Source organism: Ranitomeya imitator, chromosome 9 (assembly GCF_032444005.1).
Source record: "Ranitomeya imitator isolate aRanImi1 chromosome 9, aRanImi1.pri, whole genome shotgun sequence".
Lineage (NCBI taxonomy): Eukaryota > Metazoa > Chordata > Amphibia > Anura > Dendrobatidae > Ranitomeya > Ranitomeya imitator.
This window is the reverse complement of record NC_091290.1, coordinates 150,170,878-150,192,377: the sequence shown is the minus strand read 5'-3', so window position 1 is coordinate 150,192,377 and position 21,500 is coordinate 150,170,878. Positions and strand designations below refer to the sequence as shown.

The 21,500-nt window shown below is 48.4% G+C and overlaps 1 protein-coding gene across 1 annotated transcript in view; it reads left to right on the top strand.

Moving 5' to 3' along the window:
• The window catches only part of BANP (BTG3 associated nuclear protein), a 369,258-nt gene that overhangs the window by 162,610 nt on the left and 185,148 nt on the right, over positions 1–21,500 (top strand). Inside the window, exon 7 of the mRNA XM_069739403.1 lies at positions 7,761–8,000. Within this exon, the coding sequence (XP_069595504.1) occupies positions 7,761–8,000 (240 nt within the window). The remainder of the gene's footprint in view (positions 1–7,760; positions 8,001–21,500) is intronic.

Below are 21,500 nucleotides of genomic sequence, written 5' to 3'. Positions count from 1 at the left end.
AATTCCGCTGGGCTTACATTACATGTCTACATTAATAACTTTACCCAATTAATCACGATTACTGTTATTATACAATACCTAGAAAAAACATACCAGAAGGCTTTGTAATGCCTGACTTTGTGGCGGAGCTGAGAGCCGGGGCGCAGTATGATAACATACCCCGGACCACATTACTTTAGATGAGCAGATACCTTATCTAATGCTATTATACACAGAGGAATTTGCTGCCTTAATGATTGACGGAGCACACATTGAAATTCACTTATTTTTTTTACTTTTTGGATAAAAATTTTTTGCTTGAAATTTAATAGGAAATTGTACTTTTCTAATCTATAGCATGGCAGCCAGTCACACTTGGACCGTAAATTATTGGCCAGACAGAACTCTTTGTCCCAAAAAACCTGGCACCGTAAGTGTAAGATTGGAACTTTAAAACGATTTTGCAGAATATCATATTAAGGAACTAGCCCAGAAATTAAGTTCTCTTCAAAAGTCCCAAAAGGCTATAAATGATTTTTTTTAGTTAGTTCACACCCCAAAATGTTCTTTTTTTACATCTTGACCGTCTAGGTCTCCGCAAGTTCCTCAACTAATGTGTCTAGGAGGCAGTGTTACATCTATTTCTATCTGTTCTGCCTACCACTTACAAAACCCTTTACCACACTTTATTTGCCTTTCATCCCCTCCTACTCTGCATCAATACATGTCAACTTAGTAGTGCCCACTAAGTTCTTCAGCCAGTGTCCTCCCCCCCTCTGGCAGCTGTGAATATAATGCTTATTAGAGCCAGTGTCCTTCCCCCTCTGGCAGCTGTGAATATAATGCCTATTAGAGCCAGTGTCCTTCCCCCTCTGGCAGCTGTGAATATAATGCCGATTAAGTTATCCAGTCATTCTTCTTTTCCCTTTGGCTACTATTATTATGGTCTCCCATCAGGTGTACCAGTTTTCTCCGCCCTCTGGCATCAGTCTTGTTTCCACTCTGGCAACTATTAAAGGGTTATTCACCAAAAAAATCACGGTATCCTCTATACAAAGGACAGGTTGCCACATTGGAAACGATATTAAGGATTTTTACAGGGGACTATATTTGCAACTCCAAGAGGGGGAAGTAGACTGAGTATGTGCACCTCTGCTCTACTCAATAGATCGGCTGCAGAATCCCGTTCCAGACCTCCCACCTCGGGATTACAGAATCCCAGTGGTCAGGCCCAAGGGACCAGTATGTTACTTGATTTTTGTGTAAATAACGCTTTACTCTGGTCTGTAGTAGGTTCCCCAGCCAGTTTACTTCCCCTTCTAACAGCTGTAAATATTGTCCATAATAAGTTCCATCACTAGTCTCCTACCCCCTCTTCCAGCTATAAATATTGACCCCTGTATGTTCCACAGTCAGCCTCCCCCCCCCAGCAGTTATATTGTCCATAGTAGGTTCAATAATCTGTTTATTTCACCCTTTTGGCACTGTAAATGTAGCTCCCAGTAAACTCCTCAGGCTCCTTTCTCCTCTCTTAACTGGTTTGAAAGCTTCCAGAATGTTCTTCCAATCAGTCTCCTCAATCCATGCAGCTGTAGATATAATCTCAGTCTGTAAGTGGACTCCAGTAAGTTCCCCAGTCAGTCCTCTTCCCCCTCTGGCACCTATAAGTATTGTCTGTAGTAAGTCTCCTTCCCCCTCTGGCAGCAATATATAATCCCTAATAATAGATCCCAAATCTTGTGCCCCTGATGAGATGACTATATCACACTCCAATATACAGTACATCTGATCCTCCGGTCCCTGGTAACGTTTCGATCAATGGTGATGCATTCGGTCCAAGTGCAGGGAGCAGACGGGAGCTTGTTTGGGTGTAACTCTCAGCGGTGCTGTCATGTAAGATGTTCCCTCACCTGACTGCAAGGAGGCTTTTCTATAGACATTCATTACTATCTGTGAGGACGACTGGGGTCAGTGACTGTGGCCCTGAGGAGTCATCTGTGTGTCTGCGCAGGGAGGAGAGAGCGCTGCTGAAATCAGATAGCTCAGGTCGCGCCTGCTGGATCAGAGGCTACGAGCGCCGTTCATGTGTCTCGCCACAGAAAATATAGCAGATTCTGCTGTTAGTTGCTGGTGGGATGAGGTTTCTCCTCCAAACTGTACTTGTAAGACAGATAGATGAGGGATCCATGAATACGCTTGTCATCCGCGGATTTCTAGATAAAGCGCTTCCGGTAGATGGTAGACCACATAATCCGCGCCTGCGGAGCGTTATACCACATCATCGATCAGGTTCTTCCATGGCAAGCCTAGGGCTGTACAGGCGTGTGGCAGCTTTTATGCTTTATCCATCATTCATACAGCAGTAATGCTCAGATCGTATGATAGTAAGTTGATAATTTATGGCAGTGTTACTTTTTTTTTATTTTGTGCTTAATATCGTTGAGAAAATATTGCAGTGGTAACAGTGGCCACTAGATGTCAGCACAGCAGGTAAAGTAAGGCATCTCATTTTACAGCCTGCAGAAAAGTGAATGTCCTCTCTGTGTTATGATGATTTGTAGGCTGAGGGTCAGTGACAATGACAGGTCCGTTCTGGCAGAGCCACGGGTTCTGGCAGAGCCACGGGGTGCACATGTGTATGTGACGCTAAAGGCCAGGACCAAAGCTCAGCATTGTCAGATCTGTAATGGCCGAGGACACTAAGCTGAGATGTGATACCGCCTGCTGAGCCTCTGCATCCAACCCCAATGTCTTGTCATTTCTGTGGTCTTGCTGTATCTAAGCCGTGGATGATATTGTACTGCTGCGTCAGTATATCTAATCTTATCATGTGTGATATTTTCTGCTGAGCTACTGTATCTATGTAAGCGATCTTGTGTAAAACTGTCTATTGAGCTGTGTATCTAATACTATCATATCTCTGCGGTGTATCTCAACCTGTCACGGTTAGTGCGGTCTGCCAGGGTGTATCTCAGCCTATTACATGTGATACTGTTTTCCGCTGTGTACCTCAGCCTATCATGTGTGATACTGTTTGCTGCGGTGTATCTCAGCCTATCACGTGTGGTGTGGTCTGCCGGGGTGTATCTCAGCCTATCACTTGTGGTGTGGGCTGCCAGGGTGTATCTCAGCCTATCACGTGTGGTGTGGTCTGCCGGGGTGTATCTCAGCCTATCACTTGTGGTGTGGGCTGCCGCGGTGTATCTCAGCCTCTCACATGTGGTGTGGTCTGCCGGGGTGTATCTCAGCCTTTCACATGTGTGGTCTCCCGCGGTGTATCTCAGCCTATCACTTGTGGTGTGGTCTGCCGGGGTGCATCTCAGCCTTTCACATGTGTGGTCTGCCGCGGTGTATCTCAGCCTATCACGTGTGGTGTGGTCTGCCGGGGTGTATCTCAGCCTTTCACGTGTGATTCTGTTTGCCATTTTCCTCCCTGTTTGTGCATTTTTCATGACCTTTCTTGTCCACTCATGAGTCCTATGGCTGCGTGGTTCGGACACCCCGGGCGCCTGTCTGGAGGCAGGTTGATAGTCAGGCTTATGCATAGACCCTGCAGCGATTTGCAGCCCCCCTGGACAGATGCAACATGAGTGCTGTATTCCTGTACGGTGGGTGCGGCCTTGATGGCAGGGCTGTTGATGCTCTGCACATTATAAAGTCTCCTCACACTTTTATAGGGATCCAGCTCGGCTTTCAAAGCTCAGGAATCTCTCAGATGACGGGAGGACTGGCGATGCTCTGCACATTATAAAGTCCTTGCACTTTCATATGGGTCGAGCTCGGCTTTCAGAGCTCAGGAATCTCTCAGATGATGGGATGACTGGAGAAGCTCTGCGCTCTGCACATTATAAAGTCTCCTCACACTTCTATACGGGTCCAGCTTGGCTTTCAGAGCTCAGCAATCAGATGACGGGAGGACTGGCAATGCTCTGCACATTATAAAGTCTCCTCACACTTTTATAGTGGTCCAGCTCGGCTTTCAGAGCTCAGGAATCTCTCAGATGGCAGGACTGGCGATGCTCTGCACATTATACAGTCTCCTCGCACTTTTATACAGGTCCCGCTCTGCTTTCAGAACTCAGGAATCTCTCAGATGAGGGAAGGACTGACAATTCTCTGCGATCTCCACATTATAAAGTCTCCTCACACTTTTATAGGGATCCAGCTCGGCTTTCAAAGCTCAGGAATCTCTCAGATGACGGGAGGACTGGCGATGCTCTGCACATCATAAAGTCTCCTTGCACTTTCATATGGGTCGAGCTCGGCTTTCAGAGCTCAGGAATCTCTCAGATGATGGGATGACTGGAGAAGCTCTGCGCTCTGCACATTATAAAGTCTCCTTGCACTTCTATACGTGTCCAGCTTGGCTTTCAGAGCTCAGCAATCAGATGATGGGAGGACTGGCAATGCTCTGCACATTATAAAGTGTCCTCACACTTTTATAGTGGTTCAGCTCGGCTTTCAGAGCTCAGGAATCTCTCAGATGATGGCAGGACTGGCGATGCTCTGCACATTATAAAGTCTCCTTGCACTTTTATACAGGTCCAGCTCTCTGGAATCTCTGAGATCAGGGCAGGACTGACGATGCTCTGTGATCTCCACATTATAAAGTCTCCTCACACTTTTATAGGGATCCAGCTCGGCTTTCAAAGCTCAGGAATCTCTCAGATGATGGGAGGACTGGCAATGCTCTGCACATTATAAAGTTTCCTCACACTTTTGTAGTGGTCCAGCTCGGCTTTCAGAGCTCAGGAATCTCTCAGATGTTGGCAGGACTGGCAATGCTCTGCACATTATAAAGTTTCCTCACACTTTTGTAGTGGTCCAGCTCGGCTTTCAGAGCTCAGGAATCTCTCAGATGTTGGCAGGACTGGCGATGCTCAGCGCTCTGCACATTATATAGTCTCCTCGCAATTTTATACAGGTTCCGCTCGGCTTTCAGAGCTCAGGAATCTCTCAGATGAGGGCAGGACTGACGATGCTCTGCGATCTCCACATTATAAAGTCTCCTCACACTTTTGTAGGGGTCCAGCTCGGCTTTCAGAGCTCAGGAATCTCTCAGATGATGGCAGGGCTGGTGATGCTCTGCACATTATAAAGTTTCCTCACACTTTTATAGGGGTCCAGCTTGGCTTTCAGAGCTCAGGAATCTCTCAGATGTTGGCAGGACTGGCGATGCTCTGCACATTATATAGTCTCCTCGCAATTTTATACAGGTCCAGCTCGGCTTTCAGAGCTCAGGAATCTCTCTGATGACGGCAGGACTGGTGATGATCTGCACATTATAAAGTCTCCTCACACTTTTTTAGGGGTCCAGCTCGGCTTTCAGAGCTCAGGAATCTCTCGGATGACGGGAGGTTTTATTACTCAGATGCCATTTACACTCCGCACCAGTGACTTATTTTTAAGTTCCTTCCTCCCAAATTCAGTAGTAATAGGCGAGTTACCAAGAAAAAGCCGCAGGTTCCATCAACATTGCGCGGCTCTGTGTACTCCTCCGGCATCCAGTCTGTTTACTCCCCAGCTTCATACTTTCCATATTTAAGGGATTCGTCATGTTCCAATTGGGAATCCGGATGGAAAATAAATATTCCGACCCCATCCCGCCCATGAGCAGGTAGCCGGCTGTTGCTGGGCCTGGCAGGCACCGCGCCCCGTTGGTTGGGTGTCGCATGTGAGGCATTAGCCGTGATTCATTGCCCCATGCAAGAGACAGACCTGAAATCTGGACTTTCACATCACAGCCTTGGTTTTGGCCGGCTTTGGACAAATCACAATTGCCTTGTCAGGATCTGTGTATCCGCCTGTCTTCAGCTTTTCCGTTCTCGGCCAGAAAGCCTCTATAATTCAGTCAGTGCTGCCATTCTGTAAGCGGGTCAGACAGGCTCTGGCAGAAGAGACGCACTTCATTAATATGAGGCGGTGATTCAGTCTGCAGAGCAGCAAAGTCCATGTTATTTTAATAGGTTTTTGGAAGGTGAAATGGTTTATTTGGAGTCCGGAGGACGACGCTCTGTAAATGGCAGAACAGCCGGCGAGAAGGTGATATTTCCATCAGTGGCCATCCGCCTCCTCAGCCTGATGGGAGTTGTCCTCCGGATTGCGGCAGATACGGTATATAGGACACATCCACAATGCTGGGAATCCACAGCACATAAGGAAGGTGTGGTCGTGCTCTTACCACGACTATATATAATGGGGGGGGATGGGACATACATGATGTCAACCTTGACTTTCCTGGATCTGCTTATTTGCGGTGCTGGAAGCAGTAGAGAGGAATATACCAGGGGACGCAGTCCGTGCCTCCTGACAGGCCTCCCGCAGCACTTATTATCAGCCTTTGCTGTGGTCAGGCGCTCGCTCCCTGCCTCCCTCCTGATGCCTGCTGCACAAGCTGCCTGCTCTGCTTTATGTTACCCTTGATTGGGCTCCACAGGAATACATTTCTGAATTACCAACTTAGATTACTGTTGTATTTTCTCTCTCATTTCATATGTCAAGATGCTGGAAGGTTTGACGTATGAACCTCATGGCCATTATTTGCTTTTTCGGTGTTAATCCCGATCCTGTCATCTTGACATTGATCGCTATGAAAGCGGCTTTAACGGTTTGCAGTTTTGTTGCTCAGACACAAGCGTCCACCAGAGGGCACCACTGAGCACTGGAAACATCAGCTCCCCCTATCTGTAGCTGTAGGCATTGCTGCGGCCATCTCCGCATCTTGTGCGATTGGTCTGGTGTGACATGGTTCATCCTGCAGGATTATTATCTGGGATCACAACAATCTGTATTGGAGGATGTTATAGAACAGGCAGCATCCCAGATCCGCCCTGTGTGGGGGGCACGGACCCCCGTGTACCCATCTGCTAGTAGCCGTACCCAAGACCACATCTATTATATTGAGAAGCCTTTCCTCATCTGGCCTCGTATAAAATGTTATTTTCTGTTCATTTCTAGCTCGCTGGTGCATATAATCAGCCGCCATATGTATATGGTTAATTCTGTTTATTGGTATGACATTAAAATGAACAGGGAAAGGACAATAATGTCCCCTGAAGCCGCCTGGTGTCCCCCCACATATGACAATGACCATACCGTGAGTCTATGGCTCCTCACTGATGATGATGGTGGTGGTCCCACAGGAAAGACCCTCGCTGCAGCAACATTACAGCAGTGTTTTATGTACCGGGGGCCACAATGTAGCATTACAGCAGTATTATATGTACGGGGGGCCACAATGTAACATTACAGCAGTATTATATGTACGGGGGGCCACAATGTAACATTACAGCAGTATTATACGTACCGGGGGCCACAATGTAACATTACAGCGCTGATTCTGGGCAGTGCCGTCAGATTTACCTTTTGATCTGTTAAAGGGTTAATCCCATCTTCAAGATCCTATTTCACTATGTAATAGGTGTAATAATAATATTAGCAATTACCTACAATTAGAAATGTAGTATAGTTCTCCTGATTCACTATGTCGGTTACCATATGTACAGGGTATTGCAGTTACTTGAGTATCCATGGTTGCGACCACTAAAAACTAATTATCCAATGTGAGTGGTTGTCACCATGGTTACCTAAGCTACTGCAATGCTCTGCACATGGTGTAAGTGACATAGCGAATCAGAAGAACTGTGCTATTTTTCTAATTTGAGGTATTTGCTAATATTATTACACCTACAACTTATTGGGATAAGATCTTGGAGATGGGAAAACTCTTCGGATGCTGCAGAGAAACATTTCTGACAACTTTTCTTTTCTTTTTATTTTAGAGGATTTCCCAAATGGCACGTGGCTTGGAGACGAGAATAACGCAGAGATGCGAGTGAGGAGCCCGGTCACCGCCGCGGACATGCTGCACATCAGCACCAACTGCCGGACAGCAGAGAAGATGGCGCTGACGCTGCTCGACTACCTGTTTCATCGCGAGGTGCAGGCGGTCTCCAACCTGTCAGGACAGGGGAAACATGGCAAAAAACAGCTGGATCCATTGATGATTTATGGCATCCGCTGTAAGTATTATTTATTACTATAGCGCCATTTATTTCATGGTGAGGAGGGGTGTACATAATAAATAACAAGTACAGTAATAATGAACAGGAGGAGCAAGGACCCTGCCCGCGAGAGCTCACAATCTACAAGTAGCTCGTTACATTTGTGTTGCATTTTTTGAGAATTGTTTCATTTTGATACTAAAAAAACATTTAGTCCCTTGGAAGTTTTCAGAGATCTTTAATGAATTTCCACTAGCTGGAGCTAAAGAGATGTTCCAGGTAATACTATCACTTTCCTAACCTCCAGTGTCCGGCTGCAGTGATAAGGATGGAAATGTCGGCTGAGCCAGGTCAGGAAGCCGAGACGAGGCCCAAAACGGGACCTCTAGAACAGACCCCCACTAATATATTCTCCCCCCTCACAGCCTGCTTTTAGGTTCCTCCTCGGTCTTTATCTGTGCATTCTCCATGTTGCTGTGAGTAGCAAGATCCAAGATCGTATGAATAATCCCAGATTTTGCCCCAGAGATAACTCTGTTTCTGCATGTAGTAAATCCCCACATTGGGCGAAGTTCTCTTTAACACCAGGGATTTTCATGTGCAGAAGTAAAGCGGCATCGCATGGGACATTAATGGTGGAGGGCGACCATGTGCAGAAGTAAAGCGGCATCGCACGGGACATTAATGGTGGAGGGCGACCATGTGCAGAAGTAAAGCGGCATCGCACGGGACATTAATGGTGGAGGGCGACCATGTGCAGAAGTAAAGCGGCATCACACAGGACATTAATGGTGGAGGGCGACCATGTGCAGAAGTAAAGCAGTATCACACGGGACATTAATGGTGGAGGGCGACCATGTGCAGAAGTAAAGCGGCATCACACGGAACATTAATGGTGGAGGGCGACCATGTGCAGAAGTAAAGAGGCATCACACGGGACATTAATGGTGGAGGGCGACCATGTGCAGAAGTAAAGCAGCATCACACAGGACATTAATGGTGGAGGGCGACCATGTGCAGAAGTAAAGCGGCATCACACGGGACATTAATGGTGGAGGGCGACCATGTGCAGAAGTAAAGCGGCATCACACGGAACATTAATGGTGGAGGGCGACCATGTGCAGAAGTAAAGAGGCATCACACGGGACATTAATGGTGGAGGGCGACCATGTGCAGAAGTAAAGCGACATCACACGGGACATTAATGGTGGAGGGCGACCATGTGCAGAAGTAAAGCAGCATCACACAGAACATTAATGGTGGAGGGCGACCATATGCAGAAGTAAAGCGACATCACATGGGACATTAATGGTGGAGGGCGACCATGTGCAGAAGTAAAGCGACATCACACTGGACATTAATGGTGGAGGGCGACCATGTGCAGAAGTAAAGCGGCATCGCACGGGACATTAATGGTGGAGGGCGACCATGTGCAGAATTAAAGCGGCATCACACGGGACATTAATGATGGAGGGCGACCATGTGCAGAAGTAAAGCGGCATCGCACGGGACATTAATAATAATAATAATAATAATAATAATAATCTTTATTTATATGGTGGAGGGCGACCATGTGCAGAAGTAAAGCGGCATCACACAGGACATTAATGATGGAGGGCGACCATGTGCAGAAGTAAAGCGGCATCACACAGGACATTAATGATGGAGGGCAACCATGTGCAGAAGTAAAGCGGCATCACACGGGACATTAATGGTGGAGGGTGACCATGTGCAGAAGTAAAGCGGCATCGCACAGGACATTAATGATGGAGGGCGACCACGTGCAGAAGTAAAGCGGCATCACACAGGACATTAATGATGGAGGGCGACCACGTGCAGAAGTAAAGCGGCATCACACAGGACATTAATGATGGAGGGCGACCATGTGCAGAAGTAAAGCGGCATTGCACGGGACATTAATGGTGGAGGGCGACCATGTGCAGAAGTAAAGCGGCATCACACGGGACATTAATGGTGGCGGGCGACCATGTGCAGAAGTAAAGCGGCATCACACAGGACATTAATGATGGAGGGCGACCATGTGCAGAAGTAAAGCGGCATTGCACGGGACATTAATGGTGGAGGGCGACCATGTGCAGAAGTAAAGCTGCGTCACACAGGACATTAATGATGGAGGGCGACCATGTGCAGAAGTAAAGCGGCATCGCACGGGACATTAATGATGGAGGGCGACCATGTGCAGAAGTAAAGCGGCATCACACAGGACATTAATGATGGAGGGCGACCATGTGCAGAAGTAAAGCGGCATCACACAGGACATTAATGATGGAGGGCAACCATGTGCAGAAGTAAAGCGGCATCACACGGGACATTAATGGTGGAGGGCGACCATGTGCAGAAGTAAAGCGGCATCGCACAGGACATTAATGATGGAGGGCGACCACGTGCAGAAGTAAAGCGGCATCACACAGGACATTAATGATGGAGGGCGACCACGTGCAGAAGTAAAGCGGCATCGCACAGGACATTAATGATGGAGGGCGACCATGTGCAGAAGTAAAGCGGCATTGCACGGGACATTAATGGTGGAGGGCGACCATGTGCAGAAGTAAAGCTGCGTCACACAGGACATTAATGATGGAGGGCGACCATGTGCAGAAGTAAAGCGGCATCACACAGGACATTAATGATGGAGGGCGACCATGTGCAGAAGTAAAGCTGCGTCACACAGGACATTAATGGTGGAGGGCGACCATGTGCAGAAGTAAAGCGGCATCACACAGGACATTAATGATGGAGGGCGACCATGTGCAGAAGTAAAGCGGCATCGCACGGGACATTAATGATGGAGGGCGACCATGTGCAGAAGTAAAGCGGCATCACACGGGACATTAATGGTGGCGGGCGACCATGTGCAGAAGTAAAGCGGCATCGCACGGGACATTAATGATGGAGGGCGACCATGTGCAGAAGTAAAGCGGCATCACACGGGACATTAATGGTGGCGGGCGACCATGTGCAGAAGTAAAGCGGCATCGCACGGGACATTAATGGTGGCGGGCGACCATGTGCAGAAGTAAAGCGGCATCACACGGGACATTAATGGTGGCGGGCGACCATGTGCAGAAGTAAAGCGGCATCACACGGGACATTAATGGTGGCGGGCGACCATGTGCAGAAGTAAAGCGGCATCGCACGGGACATTAATGATGGAGGGCGACCATGTGCAGAAGTAAAGCGGCATCACACGGGACATTAATGGTGGCGGGCGACCATGTCCCTTTTTAATTCTTCACCCTGATGGCCTCGTGTCTTTCTGTAAACTGCACCCAACTGTGTGCAGAGTTTCGGGAATCACTTGCCCCCAGTTACCTCATTTGTGGGTTTTTTTTATTTGTGTTAAAGAGTGATAATGGGCAGAATGATCTCCGTCCTCGTCTTCTTGCATCTCTGATAGTAATTTCCCCCCCGGGGTCACGTATAGGATGTGCAGCTCTGCAGGCTGGGTGGGAGTCAGCTCCGGTCAGTGTCAGCACTGCATCTTGGGGTCTTGCCCCGCTCCTCTGTCTATTCTCAGTGAAGGCTCTGGGGCTTGTAGTGGGTTGAAAGTTGGAAGAGGCTTAATCCATGAGGAAGGGTCCCAACCTCCATAGTCCATGACTAATGATTTCCCACCCAGACTGCAGCACACACGGGCCCTTCATCCTGATTGGAGACCTCTTTAAGGAGCCATAAGTGCTTCCTGTCAGGCTGTAAATAAAGCCGTCCTGTGTGTCTCACGTGAAGGCACCGTTCCCAGCTGCCGTTCTTTCAGGGCTTTGGATCTTCTACATAAATACAGCATTTTGTTGCGCGGGATTAGACGATTTTCTTGCTCCAGTTGTTTTTGTATAAACTGAAGCAAAGAAAATGGAACAAAGAAAAGAAGCAATTTGTACTTTGGCGTTTGCAGCCGGCAGATAATCAGGACTCTGTTCCCATGATGCAGTGCCGTGTTATGTTTTTTTTTTCATCCCCACCTATTATTATGCAGATACGTCATGTAATCTGTCAGGCCAGCGTTCCACCGTGACCACGAGCTGCAGAGAAGTCCCGGTGGCCCGTGACCACGAGCTGCAGAGAAGTCCCGGTGGCCCGTGACCACGAGCTGCAGAGAAGTCCCGGTGGCCCGTGACCACGAGCTGCAGAGAAGTCCCGGTGGCCCGTGACCATGAACATAAAATATAATTATTATTAACAGTAAACTGCAGGATGAGCAGAGGCATACAGAAACTGACAGAGTCAGTCGGATGCACAATGTATCGCCAGGAGATAAAGCAGATGTGCAGTTTTATACATTAGGCCGGTCACAATACATATCAATCCAGCAATAAAGCGAGGATTTCATCTGCCTTCACTGTGCGTGTTTCTGCCAAGAGAGGGTCAAGCAGTTGGGGGGCACCGGCTCATCTACCCCATTTTACGAAGTTAACAGGGCAGCCCCCGCTTATATGAACGCTCTTATCACTGGCGATTTCCATTCAGAGCTAGTGGCTGTTCTGTACCGAGCCGATGCCGTCCCACACACAGACTCGATTAGTAACGGCAGCTCTGACGTCACCGAGTTCTGTTCAGGGTCAATAAATAAAAGGCAGCTGCAGGGCTCCGCTGTGATGGGCATCCCCATAATGTCATACAGAAATCTAACCACCCGGGCCCAGTCTTCCCTAATCACTGGGCAGCTCCACAGCAGAGGGAAACAACTCCCCCCGGCCCCTGCAACTCTTGGGACACAAATCCGGGAACTGAGGCTGTTCCCTACACATCCTGGCAGTGGTATAATATGTAGGGTGTGGAGTTGTGCAGGGAAGAGAGAACTACTCTGAATCCACCAAATACACAAAATCCACACTATCACAGCTCACCTCCTCCTCCTGTACAATGACTGATAACACCTCTATATACAGTAGATAACACAGGATCCACCATTCACAATAGGTGATGTCACAGCTCACCTCCTCCTGTACAATGACTGATAACACCTCTATATACAGTAGATAACACAGGATCCACTAATCACAATAGGGGATGTCACAGCTCACCTCCTCCTGTACAATGACTGATACACCTCTATACACAGTAGACAACACAGAATCCATCATTCACAATAGGGGATGTCACAGCTCACCTCCTCCTGTACAATGACTGATACACCTCTATACACAGTAGACAACACAGAATCCATCATTCACAATAGGTGATGTCGCAGCTCACCTCCTCCTCCTGTACAATGACTGATAACACCTCTATATACAGTAGATAACACAGGATCCACCATTCACAATAGGTGATGTATTGAAGTGGAGGACAGCATCCAATCCAGGTGAAGAGAAGAAACACTTTATTGTGCCATAGGTGCAACGTTTCAACCTCAGAGGGTCTTTGTCAAGCATCACTCTGAGGTTGAAACGTTGCACCTATGGCACAATAAAGTGTTTCTTCTCTTCACCTGGATTGGATGCTGTCCTTCACTTCAATACGTTGGTATGTACCTCTCCACTTGGGTCCTGTGGAGTTAGGACGAGCAACCACTTTATGCTGCAGTAGTGCTGTCGGCCGCCATTACATTATTTTCACAATAGGTGATGTCACAGCTCACCTCCTCCTCCTGTACAATGACTGATAACACCTCTATATACAGCAGATACAACAGGATGCACCATTCACAATAGCTGATGTCACAGCACACCACCTCATCCTCCCTGCAGATTGACCTCTGCACAGATCACAGAGCATGCCCACCACACACTCCCATGGAAGTCCATGAGCGGTAGCCTCAGACTTCCAGCTATTATGGTCCATGTGGCTGCTGTAAAGCATGTCACAAAGTGCTGTTAGCAGTGGATCAGAGTCGGCCGGACGCCCCACACATAATATGTCATGGTAGGGATCTGTGCCGTCTAACATTCATCCCATGAGGATCACCTGCTGTAGAATCTGATCCATAGATCATATGAGATCACTATGATGGACTGATTGTGCAGACAGTAATGACGCGGGGTGATTACGTTTCCTGCTGTCCTGGATCTGGTCAGTGCCTTCCCGCAGGAGGCATGCTGTGCCTCCAGATCATTCATCCCATGAGGATCACCTGCTGTAGAATATGATCCATGGATCATATGAGATCACTATGATGGACTGATTGTGCAGACAGTAATGATGCGGGGTGATTACGTTTCCTGCTGTCCTGGATCTGGTCAGTGCCTTCCCGCAGGAGGCATGCTGTGCCTCCAGATCATTCATCCCATGAGGATCACCTGCTGTAGAATATGATCCATGGATCATATGAGATCACTATGATGGACTGATTGTGCAGACAGTAATGACGCGGGGTGATTACGTTTCCTGCTGTCCTGGATCTGGTCTGTGCCTTTCCGCAGTAGGTGTGCTGTGCCTCCAGATCTTGCTCACCTAAATATTTCCATTGCTCGTTTGTTTTACACAGATTCATTAACTCGGACTCAGAAACGCTTCTAACAGCAGATCGAGGATATGGACAGAGAGAAATGTAAAACATGTCCTGTGGATATCCGTCCTTCATGACATGGACATTAATGTGGAGATTCACTGATCGCACCTCCATCCTGATGGGACACTGTGACTCCAAGAACACGCTCGGATCATGTCTGCCTGATTATGAGAGAATACGGAAGCGCTTGCCCTTGTCCGTTTCTGCTCCATGTCAGATATCGTAGTGTTAGTAGGAGTCCGCTCTGTGACTGCCGGGTCAGCACCAGCTGCTTTTGACTTACATGTCCCACCGGAGCTTTGTGCTAAACCGACGCCTGAAAACCTCGTTTTCCAAGATTTTGAGGCCCAGGATCCCCACTATGAACTGGTGTGGAGAACAGCTCACCAGTGGTCAGCCGTCTATATTACTGGCCGGCATACAACCCTGCAGCTGACGGAGCGGCTGTCAGATGACCGCTGCTTTCTTTCCACCTTCCTGCTGGCGTATTTGAAACAGCAAATGTCCTGAGGACCTTTCTGGAAAAAAATCCATTACCACCCTGGGATATGATGCCTTCACGAGTAGAAACCATGACCTGTTATGTCACATTACTAGTTACAGACTCGTCAGTATGGGGCGCCGGTCACCTTGTACCTGTCACTACCTCTGCGGCAGTCAGCAGCGCTCTGCTCCTCCGGAGGCGTCGGTACAAGTGAATGTGCACCATCATTTCACCCTTTTTTTGGGTATTTTCTCTCGCAGTCCTCAGTCATGTAGTCAGGAATTCTGCATAATGATTTTTGCCTCAGGCAGACCTTCAGTGTTTATCATTCATCGTAGCAGCTGCCATTAGCAGGGCCGGGGCCCAAACCTGTGCATAAAATATATCATTAGAGGAACGTTCATTCCTGGAAATCTGAAGTCTAAGTGATGTAACATGATAAACGCAAACACAAAAAATAATCCCCAGCAAATGCCTGAGTGGTCCGCAGCATGTTAATGACTCGTTTAGCTGTTTCTCATTCTTATCTGTTCATGGACGTCAACGGTGACATCCAGTATCGCCACCATTACTGAAGTCATTCTGCCAAAATAACCCTCCATGGGCGCAATCATTACACCACATATGTAATCTTGTCATTATATCAGCTCGGGGCGTCATTTTAATATACACTACTCAAAAAAAATAAAGGGAACACATAACAGAATATAACTCCAAGTAAATCAAACTTCTGTGAAATCAAACTGTCCACTTAGGAAGCAACACTGATTGACAATCAATTTCACATGTTGACACAAAAGAGAATAGTGAAACCAAAAACACTCAGTTTGAAAAAATGTTGCAGTAATCCGCAAGTGCTAGTAAAAGATGTAAAAAACAGGGTATTTGGTTGATACGTTTTTTGCAAAAAATGTATACTAAGCTGCTCTACCAATCTTCACGGTATACCCTTATCAGAGCAGTCCTAACTAATGTATGCAATCCCTATCTGATGTATTTAAAAACCTGATCATCTGTATATAACCTGTGTGAACAGGGTTCAGAGAGGAAAAATCCATGTGTGCATACAGGGTAGAACAGCTATTGTGCAGATAGCCCAAGAGGAGTGGTGGAACTCCCCAGTCTTGTAGACACAAGAGAAAAATTATGGAAACAGGAACACATGGGCCACCCGCACAGTGAACAAGTCTGTATGATCATGTTCACACACCACCAAGAAACCTGAAGACACAAAAGAGAATAGTAAAACCAAAAACACTCAGTTTGAAAAAATGTTGCAGTAATCCGCAAGTGCTAGTAAAAGATGTAAAAAACAGGGTATTTGGTTGATACGTTTTTTGCAAAAAATGTATACTAAGCTGCTCTACCAATCTTCAATTTCACATGTTGTTGTGCAAATGGAATAGGCAACAGATGGAAATGATTGACAATTATCAAGACACCCTCAATAAAGGAATGGTTCTGCAGGTGGGGACCACAGACCACATCTCAGTACCAATGCTTTCTGGCTGATGTTTTGGTCACTTTTGAATGTTGGTTGTGCTCTCACACTCGTGGTAGCATGAGACGGACTCTACAACCCACACAAGTGGCTCAGGTAGTGCAGCTCATCCAGGATGGCACATCAATGCGAGCTGTGGCAAGAAGGTTTGCTGTGTCTGTCGGCGTAGTGTCCAGAGGCTGGAGGCGCTACTAGGAGACAGGCCAGTACACAGGAGACGTGGAGGGGGCTGTAGGAGGGCAACAACCCAGCAGCAGGACCGCTACCTCAGCCTTTGTGCAAGGAGGAACAGGAGGAGCACTGCCAGAGCCCTGCAAAATGACCTCCAGCAGGCCACAAATGTGCATGTGTCTGCACAAACGGTTAAAAACCGGCTCCATGAGGATGGTCTGAATGCCACAGATAGGGGTTGTGCTCACAGCCGAACACCGTGCAGGACGACTGGCATTTGCCACAGAACACCAGGATTGGCAAATTCACCACTGGCGCCTTGTGCTCTTCACAGATGAAAGCAGGTTCACACTGAGCTCATGTGACATACGTGACAGAGTCTGGAAACGCCGTGGAGAGCGATCTGCTGCCTGCAACATCCTACAGCATGACCGGTTTGGCAGTGGGTCAGTAGTGGTGTGGGGTGGCATTTCTTTGGAGGGCCGCACAGCCCTCCATGTGCTTGCCAGAGGTAGTCTGACTGCCATTAGGTAACGAGATGAGATCCTCAGACCCCTTGTGAGACCATATGCTGGTGCGGTTGGCCGTTGCCCAGATCTGAATCCGATTGAACACATCTGGGACTTTATGTCTCGCATTGTCCACCAACGTCACGTTGCACCACAGACTGTCCAGGAGTTGGCGGATGCTTTAGTCCAGGTCTGGGAGGAGATCCCTCAGGAGACCAACCGCCGCCTCATCAGGAGCATGTCCAGGCATTGTAGGGAGGTCATACAGGCACGTGGAGACCACACACTCTACTGAGCATCATTTTCTTGTCTTGAGTCATTTCCACTGAAGTTGGATCAGCCTGTAACTTCATTTTCCACTTTGATTTTGAGCATCATTCCAACTCCAGATCTCCGTGAGGTATTAGTTGTGATTTATGTTGATCATTTTTAGGGTTTATTGTTCTCAACATATTCCACTATGTAATGAATAAAGATTTACAACTGGAATATTTCATGCAGTGGTATCTAGGATGTGGGATTGTAGTGTTCCCTTTATTTTTTTGAGCAGTGTATTTTCATTACTTAATGTCCTTCTGACATAATGTAAACCTTGTTCAGATTGGTTTGGCATGGATCACCCTGCGCAGTGTACGTCGGGTCTCCTGCCTGTACATCGCTCCTGTTCCCCAATCTCCCCTTTGTCCTCCTTCTATTGGGCCTTAGTTACTTAGTTACACATCCATGTCCACTTCTCATCTTTTTGCTGTTCTAGAAATCTTCTGTACTTTAGAACGTATGTGGAGGGACAGGTAGTCGTCGTACATTATTAGTACAGCGCTCATCACCAATTATACTTCCAGATTTCCTCTGCACCCCTATGGCCATCTCCCCCCTGATTTCCTCTCACCCCTATGACCGTCCTCCTATACCTTCCTCTTGACACCCTCCCGCACCCCCTATGGCTACCCTCCCGTGCCCCTAATGCCACCCTCCTCTGGAGGCACTCCTGCACCCCTATTGCCACCTCCCGGGCCCCTATGGCCACCCTCATGCTCCCCTATGACCACCTCCCGTGCCCCTATGGCCACCTCCTATACCCTCCTCTGGACGCACTCCTGCCCCCCTATGGCCACCTCCCGCGCCCCTATGGCCATCTCCTATACCCTCCTCTGGACGCACTCCTGCACCCCTATGGCCACCTCCCGCGCCCCTATGGCCACCTCCTATACCCTCCTCTGGAGGCACTCTTGCACCCCTATGGCCACCTCCCGCGCCCCTATGGCCACCTCCTATACCCTCCTCTGGACGCGCTCCTGCACCCCCATGGCCACCCTCCCGCACCCCTATGGCCACCTCCCGCGCCCCTATGGCCACCTCCTATACCCTCCTCTGGACGCGCTCCTGCACCCCCATGGCCACCCTCCCGCACCCCTATGGCCACCTCCCGCGCCCCTATGGCCACCTCCCGCGCCCCTATGGCCACCCTCCCGCACCCCTATGACCACCTCCTATACCCTCCTTTGGACGCACTCCTGAACCCCTATGGCCACCCTTCTGCATCCCTATGGCCACCCTCCCGCACCCCTATGACCACCTCCTATACCCTCCTCTGGACGCACTCCTGAACCCCTATGGCCACCCTTCTGCATCCCTATGGCCACCCTCCCGCACCCCTATGGCCACCTCCTATACCCTCCTCTGGATGCACTCCTGAACCCCTATGGCCACCCTTCTGCATCCCTATGGCCACCCTCCCGCACCCCTATGACCTCCTCCTATACCCTCCTCTGGATGCACTCCTGAACCCCTATGGCCACCCTTCTGCATCCCTATGGCCACCCTCCCGCACCCCTATGACCACCTCCTATACCCTCCTCTGGACGCACTCCTGAACCCCTATGGCCACCCTTCTGCATCCCTATGGCCACCCTCCCGCACCCCTATGGCCACCTCCTATACCCTCCTCTGGACGCACTCCTGAACCCCTATGGCCACCCTTCTGCATCCCTATGGCCACCCTCCCGCACCCCTATGGCCACCTCCTATACCCTCCTCTGGACGCCCTCACTTGCTGAGCACACTCCTAATTGTGAACATCTGACGCCAGGCATTGCCCATACCTCTGCCGGATTCTTTATTCCTCCCTCCAAATGACAGTTTGTTTACCTTCACCGATTTCACGTTCCGTATCCATTTCACAGCAGAAGAATTTCCGTTTCTATTTCCAGGATCCACAATGATGGGATTGTGTGTGTGATGGTGGCAGGATCTCTGGCACATAATGCTCTGGTCACTGATGCTACAAATAGCTAATTACTGCGAGCGTAGAAAACTGTGTTCTCATACAGGACCTGCGGCGTGCCAGGACCGCGCTTCCACAAGGATTATATCATCACACTCCTCAGCCCCACATGTTATATATTTGCAGACTCGATGACGGCTCTGGAACCTCACTCTGGTCAGGGGATACTACAGACCCCAGTGACAGCAGCCCCCCGCGCAGATCTCACATGTCAGGCCATATATCGTGCTGTTGTGAGTCAGGAAGGGCGTATTCACACTGGATATTATCTGTATACACAAGTCAGCTGTTTATAGAGTGCTGGTAACAGAATACATGCTAATAAAATCCCTTCTGTACAACTGTGGATTTCCACATACAATGTATATAACCCACCAAGGCCATCCGTGGCCCCGGAGAAAGGAAAACCTCCATTGTTGTGGGTCTGGGATCAAGGTTAGGTGCGTTGAGTTTTCTAGCAGCAGACACTTCAGGAAAATGTAGATAAGAACAGAAAATGCAGCAGCACTCACCCATCTGTGGTCCAATTCTTTATTCAAAACATGAAAAAATACAGCCTTGCGGTCCGAGGGAGTGCAGATGGACGGGAGGTGAGCAGGTGAACGACGACGGCCGTTTCGCGCTGATCCAAGCGCTTCTACGGGACCCGTAGAAGCGCTTGGATCAGCGCGAAACGGCCGTCGTCGTTCACCTGCTCACCTCCGTCCATCTGCACTCCCTCGGACCGCAAGGCTGTATTTTTTCATGTTTTGAATAAAGAATTGGACCACAGATGGGTGAGTGCTGCCGCATTTTCTGTTCTTATCTACATGTTTGCATCTATCTTCCATGCGAGCACCCCCTATACTGAAGTCAGTCTGTCACCACTCACTGCTGCTGATCTGCCGGAAGAAGGAAGGCTGTGCAGCTCACTTTTTTCTTTTGCTTTTAGACACTTCAGGAAACGCTTCGTCTTTGGAGAAGTTTTTTGCTGATTTTTTTCCTTCAGTGTTTTTTTTTTTTTTTCAGTTGTTTGGTTAGTGACGTGCACTTTCATTCTTATATCTTGGAGTAAACTTTTTTTTTCTTCAATAGATATTATTGGACTGGTTCCCAGGCCTTCATCCCGACAGTGGTCTCTATCAGATGTGTAATGGTGCTTGAAAGTTTGTGAACCCTTCAGAATGTTAAAAGTAGATTTAGAGAACGGAATCAATCAAATTAAACCCAACTAGTTTCCTCCCATGAACTTCTCACTTAAGGACCGCGGGTTTCCATAGGATTAACTTTCCTGTTCCAAAACTTTACCTTTATTGCTTAGCATACTTTTATAGAACGTCTCTTGGCTTCGGGTCGTCATCTTGCTGCTGCGCGAGCCACGTTCTCCTGAGATTCAGCTCATGGACAGACGTCTGGACATTTCTTTTCCTTTAGAATCTGCTGATAAAATTTAGAATTTATTCATCAATGATGGCGCGATGCAGCAAAACATGTGTATCGGAGGATCGGGAGCTGTCGTATGACCATCTTTGCTATTTTCCATTGCCCCGTTTTTGTGATAATCTGCAGACGGTAAGGGGAGGTGACATAGGGGGGATACATGGCATTTTGGGTCTGATAACAGTTTTTGCTCAGTAGCTGTTGCAGGGTCTGGTTCTCATATCGAGTCCTGGAGAAAGTCTGTAGAAACCTTTCTTATTGGATTAAACTGCTCAGTGTCAATCACAACTTTCTTGACTTCAGTTTATGAAGCTGCAGTTCAGCGGGGACAGCAATAAAATCCCCGTGAGCGATCTTGAATTGAGGGATCGCTGCCAGAATAAATTATATGTAGTATTTCTAACAAAACATGTGGACGGAGGCCAAGGCATTTGCAATTCACAAGAGTTTCTTGTATGAAAGGCTGAATATTTTGAGTCTTCCCTCCGTCATTCCCACCGAAGGTGTTGTTTTCCCTAATGGACCGATTCATATTTTGTTAGGCCGTATCACACTAATGCGCTTGAACCCCGGGCCGACTTAGACAATCCGCAGGAACAGAGGCTTCCTTCTGTGGCCGCTCATCTGTCAGGCAGGTGGGTGGAGCGCGGGTCACTATCGGCCTGCGGCGTTTTGGGCCAA